The 10450-nt window shown below is 45.4% G+C and overlaps 1 protein-coding gene across 4 annotated transcripts in view; it reads right to left on the bottom strand.

The window, feature by feature from the left end:
• The window catches only part of Ano2 (anoctamin 2), a 341107-nt gene that overhangs the window by 151757 nt on the left and 178900 nt on the right, over positions 1-10450 (bottom strand). For all 4 annotated transcript variants that reach the window (XM_028754440.1, XM_028754441.1, XM_028754443.1 and 1 more), the window contains one exon: positions 4305-4387. In XM_028754440.1, coding sequence (XP_028610273.1) covers positions 4305-4387 — 83 coding nt within the window. The remainder of the gene's footprint in view (positions 1-4304; positions 4388-10450) is intronic.

The following is a 10450-nucleotide window of genomic DNA, read 5'->3' as shown; positions in this document are numbered from 1 at the left end:
GAGTGGAGTGGAGTGGAGTGGAGTGGAGTGGAGTGGAGTGGAGTGGAGTGGAATGGAATGGAATGGAATGGAATGGAATGGAATGGAATGGAATGGAATGGAATAGAATAGAATAGAATAGAATAGAATAGAATAGAATAGAATAGAATAGAATAGAATAGAATAGAATAGAATAGAATAGAATAGAATAGAATAGAACAGGCTACAAGGAAATTAGAGGAAAGCCTTCTGTGGGAACATCCATTGAAAACAAGAAATGAGCTCGGGACAGAATACGGGCCTGATTTCTAGGAAGGTCTCCACAAGGATAGTGATATGAGCTGAGAACTGAACAGATGACAGAGGATCCTGTTTTCTATACAATGGGGAGTCACTGAGGACATTTAAGGCTTGGTGTGATGAGTGAGCAATCAGAGAAAGATGGATGGGCAAGACACCCACATTCCCCAGAATACTGGGCTTTATGTGATAAAAGCAAGAGAGGACACTGAAATAAAGATCCTACATCAAGGCCAAAGACATTAGTGGGCCTTTCTGCAACAAAGGTACACTGGACCCAAAGGCATCCTTGGTCAGTCCATTTGTGCTGTTTGTACTGTAGGTACTGTCCTAGCCCTAGGGGTTGGCTACACACTCACCTCCTGGACCTCAAAAACAAATTCCACCATTTATCTATTTGTATCTCAGTTTATATGCTGGACCTGTGCCAGCCTGCTTATTCCACTCCTACATGTTGAGAACATCCCACGCAGAAGAAACAGAGGCAAATGGGCTACAGTGGTGTGTGTGTGGGGGGGGTGCTCCAAACCTTCCTCCTGAGCAGGTGCATGTTTCCTGGAGAAGACCACAGGGGGAAAGAGAACCTTGAGAGGATTCCTGAACCTGGGAGAAGGCGTCTGGTTAAAGCACAAAACATTGCTGGACTTCTAAGACACCTTCCTTCCTCCAACACCCAACTAATACCCACATCTCTCCTGTTATTCATAACATAAGTTAAACATGCTCCAATATACAGCTATTTGTATAAACCCCAGGACTCCTATTCCAGTCACACACACCTTACTTATCTCTCCTCCTCCACTCCTTCCCAGCAGACACAGATAAATAATCAATTCCAATCCTGATCTGGCCACTGGATGGTATTTGTTCCTTTGTGCCCCATTGACTCCTCATCCCTGGCTCCTCCACCATTGGTTGGGCCTTTCTAAGCATCCTTCCATTTATGATCTACACTCCCAGCTTCCTAGATCAGGCTCGTGATTGCTGATTCCTTCTTGGGGGTGCCTCTTATTCCCTCTTCTGCCCATTAAAATTTGGGAAGTCTTCAGATTCCAGATTTTTTCTTTATAAGATTTTGTGTTTGGTGAATGAAATAAGGGCCTGTGCATACCAAGGAAGTGTCCTATCACTGAGCTACATCCCAGCACTCAAAAGCATATACACTTTTATTAATTATTTATTTACAACCCAAATATTGCCCCCCTCCAGGTCCCCCCTCTCAGAATTCTTCCCTTAATCCCATCCCCTTTATCTCTGAGAGGGTGCCCTCCAGTATTCCTCTACCCTGGGACATCAAGTGTCCTCAGGATTAGGTGCATCCTCTCCCACTGAGGTCAGACAAGATAGTCCTCTGCTACATATGTACCAGGGACCTCCCACCAGCCCATGTATGTTCTTTGGTGGCTCAGTCACTGGGAGCTGCCAGGGTCCCAGGTTAGTTGACACTGTTCATCTTCCTATGACGTTTCCATCCCTTACAATTCCCTCAATTCTTTCCCTAATTCTTCCATAGGAGTCCCCAATATATATATATATTTTTAAAAAAAAAAAAGGATTTCCTCCTATCTTCACTTGAAGGAGATTCTATTGTATAATACTGGCCTCTACCCTAAATATTTATAGACAAAGCAACCCCATGTTGAATGTAACCCTTTGCAGCTCAGGAACTAAGTTCCATATTCTGTACTCAAGCTTGGAAATAGTACACGGCTAAGGCATATGTTCAAAACTGAGTGGAGAGCTTAGGTGCACTCCAATCATAGACCAAAATAAAAATGTGTTGAAGACAAAGCTGATTTACCCTGGCCCCAGGCAGCACATATGTGAGGCACAGGAATGACCTCACACAGAAACCCCACTGAGAGCATTCCCTGTGTCAGAGCAAACTCAACCTTGGCCAGGTCCCACTTAGCCTGCACAGAAGTTCCTCACTCATGTGTCTCCCAGAAAGTTGCAGTGGCGCTTTGAGTTAAACAGAGAACAGGAAACTCAGCTATAGAAAAGAAGAGCTACAGAAAAAAACCTAATCCCACCCCTACGGGGGGCTTGGAGCAGGGACTCCAAAGACACTGAGCCATCGCTGATGCCTTTCTGTGTGCAAGCATGTCTGTGTGTCCTCTCCAAGGGAGAGCCAGCTTGTCTGTGGCTCACATGGGTTTTGTGTGGCAGGGTGCTTCTTCTCCCCTCCTTTGGAGACATCTCAGCTCCTGGCATTAGGAGTGTAAGAAGTCTTTACCTCCCCGTACCGAACCACATCTTTCTTCACCCTCCTTCCTTCCCTCTCTCTCCTCTCCCTCTCTGAATCCTTATCTATGCTTTGAAATCAAGAAGGACTAATAGGATAAATGTGTCCCGACTGGATCTCCCACAACTAACTTCTACAGTTCTTTCTGTTGGAAACACATCAGTCAGTGATCTCTGGAAATTACAATCGGCTCTGCTATTCTTTGCTGCCTATCTCTCAGCTAATTTTAATCTCTGGGCGGGGGGCACAATCTATATGCATAGTTTACCGTTGCTGCAGAGCCAGTGATGGTACTGATCCCAGATCTGGTGTTTAGCAGGAAGGATTGGAATGAGGTGAGTTCATTTACATATATCCAAGCATGGAATGTAGTAGGAGAGGGTACAGGCTGTTCCAAACCCCCCTTTTTTATTTTAAATTTTCTTTTTATGTTATATCTATGGGTGTTTCGCCTGAACAAGTATCTCTATACTCCTTCCATGTCCGGTGCCCATGGAGGTCAGAAGAGTCAGATCCCCTAGAACTAGCATTACTGATGGTCATGGGCTGCCACATAGGTGATAGGAATTGAACTCAGGTCCTCAGGAAGAGTACCTAGTGCTCTTCACCACCAAGGCGTGTCTCTAGACCTTGAAAGCCCATTTCAGGCAGGGAAAAGCTACATTAGCATACATCTCCCTTTAGAGCACCTAATCAACACGCCCTGGATTGGTAGGTTCCATTCCACAAGCTGCCTGTGCCATACAGCCCCTGCCACTTCTCAGACCATCTGTTCAAAGGCAAGTTGACTAATTATAGCATTAAAGATATGAAATGATAACATGCTACAGACTTGGGGCAACACGGGCTTAAAAACAAGACTAAATTGGAAGCTTCACTTATTTTCTCTTAAAATATCAGGACCTTACAGTAAGAACCCAAGGCAAAGCATGTCAGTCACCAAGGGACAGTAAAGAAAAGGATTATTCTCCAAGAGCCACCATAACACCTATGGCTAGCCCTCCATGTGAGTTCTCACACAGTGGAATGGTCTCTGGACCTTCAGGTGTAGTCCCCACACTGTCACCTAAATCACCCACGTACCAGAAATTCTATCTAATATTCACTTTTGTCCTTTCCTCCATGAGCAACATTCAGGACTAGTAACCCTTGCAAATTCAGCTCATCAGAACCATGACTAATTTTCATGGGCTAATTTGCAAAAGAGCTGTAAAGGAAGGCTTACTTTTTAACATGCCTTAAATATCATCTACTCACAAAAATTAAGCTTTGAAGGAATCTACCCTTTGCCCTTGGCTCATTTTCTCAATTCACACAGTCTACTGAATCCTCACAAAGTCACGTAGTGGGTCTTTCTTTGTTAGTCGCCCTAGCAACCTTCATCTGTACCTCCCAAACCTCCCTACCTTGATGTTCTATAGGCTCATGGGCATTCTGACATGTCCCAGCTCTAAACCAATGATACCCTCTTCTCTGGCTTCATGGTCTCAATGTTACTTGCTGCCACTTGATTGTGAATCCTGTGCCATCTCTTCTTCCAAAGTAGGCTACTAGGCTCTCTTAACTTCTCCAAACTCTAGACCTTAACAACTCAAAGAAAGACAAAGCATTTGAACTCCCCATGGTGCATATAAACCATGACATAGCCAACAAACCATGTGAAACCAAGCCAGTGACAGGTGATGAGTTGGCAAACTGTATGTGACTGTCCTACTATGTATCATCTAGTTCTAGGATCAAAGAAAATCAAGGGCACAGGGAAGTGGGCAAGAAGACTCACTTCTTCCTCTTCTATCCCAGTCAGGTCCCAGAAGTAGCCCAACCTCATCTGGAGTCTCTTCCAATTTTCCAGAAACATGGTAGCTTAAAAAGAAGAAAAACATCCAATTATTTTTGAATTGTAGATTCTGGGTAGTCTTTCTTTTTAATTTTTTTATTGGATATTTTATTTACATTTCAGATATTATCCCCTTTCCTCATTCACCCACCACCCAGGAACCCCCTACCTCATCCCCCCTCCTCCTGCTTCTATGAGGATGTGCCCCCACCTCCCCATCCACAAATTCCCCCACACTAGGTGTCCAGCCTTCATGGGACCAAGGATCTCCACTCCCACCTATGCCCGACAAGGCCATTCTCCCCTACAAATACAGCTGGAGCCATGTGTCCCTCCCTATGTGCTCCCAGGCTGGTTGTTTAGACCCTGGGAGCTCTGGTTGGTTGGTATTGTTGCTCTCCCCATGGGGCTGCAAACCCTTTCAGATCCTTCAGTCTTCTCTCTCACTCCTCCATTGGGAACCCCGTGATCAGTTCAATGGTTAGCTGTGAGCATCCACCTCTATATATTTCAGGCTCTGGCAGACCTCTAAGGAGACAGCTATATCAGGCTCCTGTCAGCATGCACTTGCTGGCATCCACATCAGTGTCTACCTTTGGTGACTGCACATGGAATGGATACCCAGGTGGAACAGTCTCCAGATGACCCCTCCTTCAGTTTCTGTCCCACACTTTGTCTCCACATTTGCTACCATGAGTATTTTGTTACTCCTTCTAAGAAGATCCAAAGCACCCACATTTTGGTCTTCCTTCTTCATGAGCTTCATGTAGTCTGTGAGTTGCACCTTGCATATTGCCAGCTTTTGGGCTAATATCCAATTATCAGTGAGTGCATACCATGCGTGTTCTTTTCTGATTGGGTTACCTCACTCAGGATGATATTTTCCAGTTCCATTCATTTGCCTAAGAATTTCTCAGATTCATTGTTTTTAATAGCTGAGTAATACTCAATTGTGTAAATGTACCACATTTTCTATATCCATTTCTCTGTTGAAGGATATCTGGTTTCTTTCAGCTTCTGGCTATTATAAATAAGGCTGCTATGAACATAATAAAGCATATGTCCTTGTTATATGTTGGAGCATCTTCTGGGTATATGCCCAGGAGTGGTATAGCTGGGTCCTCAGGTAATGCTATGTCCAATTTTCTGAGGAACTGCCAGACTGATTTCCAGAGTGGTTGTACCATCTTGCAATCCCAACAAAAATGAAGGAGTATTCCTCTTTCTCCATACCAGACATGGAGGTAGTATAAAGATACTTGTGCAGGTGAAACACCCATAGATATAAATTAAAATACACTTAGTAGAATTCAAATTTAAGAACTCTTATTAACAAAATAAGCTCTGTGGCTTTTGTTTAGAGCTATTCAAAATATTCTACTTCCTTGAGTACTTAGAGATACACAGTCACCTGTCAGTTATGAAAGGGGAGCCATTCTGGGACATGCATCGCTAGATAATCTTGTCATTCATATGAACATAGTAGACCATATCTCTGTAGACAGAGGATCAATGAACAATATACTCCTAAAGGGTTATTCTTTATGTGTGGCCCTTTATTGATGATCACATTAATATAGTCATGTTACATAATAACATGATTGTATTAAAAATACACAGATGAATTTTTCCCCACTTCAAGATTCTGGAGAAAAAAAGACACTTATGACAAGAAATGAAAGAAACTTTGAAGGATAAGAAAATGTTGGATCTAAAATATCACACAAAAGCTACATGCTAGACTTGGTTGCCAGCTGACTGGCTTTGGAAGGGGGAAGATTGGGTCATGGCGGCTCAGATCTCATCAGTGAGTTGGTCCACTGATGGGTTCATAATGTTACGATCTACTGAATTATGATAGAATTGTGGGAGAAGAGTTACGATAGAAATTATCATACAGGAGGAAATGGGTCCCTCGGGTATACTCACAGGGACAACATCTTGTCCCCAGCTCCCTTAATCCTTCTCTTTCTCCTTGCTTCCTTGGTCACCACGAGAGGAGAGGCCTCCACCACATACTTTTACTACCATGACATTCCTTTTTCCTTTGGACAGAGCAATGGAGCCAGCCAACTATGGGCTCAAACCTCTGAAACCTCGAGCCTAAGCAAACACCCTCTCCTTGAAGCTGGATGGGAAGCTGACTTACACAAGGGTTTGCAGTCTCTCTAATAAGCCTCATCTTGCCTGTGCAGACTGTCTCTGCCTGGAGCTGAGTCATCACTCTCTGCTCTCCCCCACCCAACTTACATAAGCCCTGCTCTCACTTTCTTACAAGAAATCTCTCCTGTTTTGAACAAGCACCGGTCAGCTTCTAACTTTTCAGAGATACACAAGCCACACTAAAATATCTGCACTGAACAGAGCCCTTTAGACACTGTGGTCTAGCTTGGATAGGTTTGCTGCTGGGCCGTTCATCATATAGGGCATGAATCAATCACAGCCTTAGGAACAACATAGACCAAAAGCTGTGGGGTAGCTACAGGAGGAGGCATCTGAGGTGCATTCTATCAATGGATTCTGGCAATGACAACAGGGTAGGCAGTAGGAAAATGAATTCCCCTTACTAAACTCATGGATTTTTAAAAAATTAATCCTTTTATTCATCTACATTTCAAATGATATTCCCCTTCCCAGTTACCCCTCCACAAACCCCCCATCCCACCTCTCCTCCATCCCCTTTTCCTCTATGAGGGTGCTCCTCCACCCACTCACCCACTCCTGCCTCACCAATCTAGCATCGTCCTATGCTGGGGCATCTAACCTCCACAGGACCAAGGGCCTCCCCTCCCACTGATGTCAGATAAGGCCATTCTCTGCTACATATGTATCTGACGTCATGGCTTCCTCCATGTATACTCTTTGGTTGGTGGTTTAGTCCCTGGGAGCTCTGGGAGGTCCAGTTAGTTGATGTTGATCTTCCTATGGGATTGCAATCCCCTTCAGCTCCTTCAGTCTTTCCCCTAGCTCTTCCACTGGGGTCCCCGGGCTCAGTCTGATGGTTGACTGTGATATCTGGCACCTGTATTGGTCATGAATCTTTAAGCTCTCAGTGCTCTCTGGATACTGAACTATGTCTATCTAGCTCAGACCTTACCTGGACCTCTTCCATCATTTGTCAACATGCCTCACACCTACATTGCTGCTCTACTCACTTTCCATCCCCGCCACATTCAACATCCCCATCCCCATCTCACTCTACAGGTTCATCTTTCACCCCATCCTGGCCCAGCCCAAGTCACTCTTCCCCCCACAATCCTATCTCCCTATGTCTGACACCTACAAAAGGAAGGGATGTGACTGTGCCCAGAGTCATCTCTCTAACTATGCCTTGTCCATGCTGCCAGTCAAGTGCCCCTCACCACACACCATGATGGGTTTCTGGCTACCATTTCAGGTCTGTGGTGCTGCAACTGATTAAACATGCTCCCTGAGATCCCAACCACCTGCATTTAACTCATGCACAGCACAGAACCAAGCATAATCTTGTGCAGGCTAGACATGCAGCTACTCAAAGGCACATGTGTTGGCTTGCAGCTACATCATGTTGCCACCGTTCTCTCCCATGAACTTGAAGCTTCGTTCCTCTGAGTGCCTCTTCCCTCCTGAGACTGACTTGGGCCTGGGGACACTGTTCCTTTCTGCAGTACCTGCAGAAGACATACCTAGGGCAGGGTGGGACTCAGAGTGCTGATCAACTAGCCTCTCTATGGAAGGAGAGAGGCCGACTGTGAACATGCAGAAGAGAAGCCAGCGAATAATGAGCAGAGGTGTCCTTCGGGGGAGGAAGGGCCAGCTCTCTCTGAATACAGCACCTATTCAAGGGACAAAGCTATCTACTTTACACACAAGACTCCTCCTAAGTCACAGGAATACTTCAGTGAGTATTACTTCACCCAGGAGAGGACACCACTTAGGCAACATGCCTAAAGTATCAAGGCACCACCGTGGCTAAGAGCATTGGCTTCAGGGAACACTTAGTGAATATGAACCTTGAGTCCACTCTTGTTAAAACAAAATTAAAGATACCACGTGTAACCTCAGGACCTTCGATTTTACTAGTAGCAAAACCAGAAGCCTCCGGGAATTCTGCCACTGAGGTACAGCACTGCAAACCACTCCAAATTAGTCTGTTCATGGCAGCAGGGGTGGGTGGTCTTATCAGCCTGCTCTGTCGTCACTGGCTTTGGGACCCACCACTGGCAAGGAACAGAGTGGAGATGGTTTGAAGACTGTCTAAGCCGTAGCACAGCCTTCTCTACCTCTCTTCAGAGCTATGAGTCTGGCTCTTTCCCACTGCTGTTTGGATTCTGTTCTCTCGCCAGAGTGTTCTGGGATGACAGGCTGGGACTCCGCAGACTAGTGTCTTCATGATGCAAGCATCTCCATCTCACTGTCACCTGACCTGAGCTCAGAACTGCTCCTTTCCATCCCATTCCTGGCAAGCCTGGGCCACCCGACACTGTGCCACTAATCATAATAATCACGGTAATGAGAGGCATTACTATAATTTTTAATTGTAATTTGTAGGCAATCATGCCTAAGGCACTTGGCTGTTCCACCTAAATACATAGTCACATAAAACCCAGCAAGGCTGCTCTAAAAAAAAGAAAAGTCTTTCCCTACACCAGAAAGCCCTGATACAATCCCAGCTCTATGTACTTTCTGAGGTGGGGGCAATAACTAATTGAGACTCTGTTTACCGAATATACTAAATGCGGACCATGGGCAGTTGTTGGAGCATGAGTCTGTTGAAATGTAGCCGAACAACCTCACTTTACTGCAAGGAGGGGTGTGTCTCAGGAAAGTTCATGGGAGACCTCTGCCCAGGCTTTAAAGTGAGAACAACTCCACAGGGGTAGAATCAATAAGACAAATGAATGGGAACTCGGTTTGTACTAAATCCAAAACTGATTATGTAGTCTAGGCTCCTGATTGGTTCAGTGGTATCTCAGGGACGTTCCAACATGCTGTGTGGGGCAGGGGACAAATGTGCACATGCAGCGCTGGGCAGGGGACACAGGTGCCTGTGGTTTCCCAGGCAGAAGGCTGATTTTTAATTTCTGCTGATTGATAACTTCAAAGCTACCGGTCACAAGTTCCACCTCCACCTATATGCTACTATTTTGAAGGGCTGTCCAGGTACTTCTGGGAGTCCCTTGAGATTAAAAGCTAGAGTGCCCTCTGGAGGCGTTTTGTGGCAACCTGGCAATACACAATCATTCCAGACAAGCTTTGTCTCAGCCCAAGAGTACCCACAGGGAATGGGGGAAATCAGTTCCTATTCCCAGAATGCTGCTACAGGTTCCTCCTCCTCCTCTCCCTTCTCCTTCTCTTCCTCCTCCTCTCCCTCTTCCTCCTTTCCTCTTCCTCCTCTTCCTCTTCCTCCTTCTCTCCCTCCTCCTTCCCCTCCTCCTCTCCCTCTTCTTCCTCTTCCTCATTCTCTTCCTCTTCCTCCTCCTTTTCTGCCTCCTCCTTCCCCTCCTCCTCTCCCTCTTCTTCCTGTTCCTCTTCCTCCTTCTTTCCCTCCTCCTTCTCCTCCTCTTCCTCTTCTTCCTCCCCTCTGTCCCCTCCTCTTCATCATCCTCTTTCTTTTCTTATCTTTTAGGAATCTGACTCAGGACCCACCATGGCAGGTTCTCCAGTCTCTGATAAGGTAGAAATAAATCAGCAGGCTCTGCAGCAGGACTGTGATCTGTTAAGCTTCGATCCAGGGGACAGACATGGTCCTTCACTTTCCCCAGTGAGTACAGACCAGGTGGTGACTAAATGGACTAAAACATGTTGACTTGCTCTCTTTTTGAATATACAAGGGCTCCCCAGTTTGTATGAATATATACAGTTAGATATAGATAGATATAGATTATATATAGATAGATTAGATATGTAGATATAGAGATACAGAGATATTGTGTGTGTGCATGTGGTGTGTGTGGTGTGTGGTATGTTGTGTGGTGTGGTGTGTCTGTGTGTATATGGTTATGTTTATGTGGTGTGTGCATGTGTGTGTTTGTGGGGTGTGTTATGTGTGTGTAGTGTGTGTTATGTGTGTGGTGTGGTGTATCTGTGTGCATGTGTATGTATGTGTA

This window comes from Grammomys surdaster, unplaced genomic scaffold, assembly GCF_004785775.1.
Source record: "Grammomys surdaster isolate TR1022 unplaced genomic scaffold, NIH_TR_1.0 126013, whole genome shotgun sequence".
Lineage (NCBI taxonomy): Eukaryota > Metazoa > Chordata > Mammalia > Rodentia > Muridae > Grammomys > Grammomys surdaster.
Note: the sequence above shows the minus strand (reverse complement) of the source record. Positions and strands in the feature narration are given on the sequence as shown.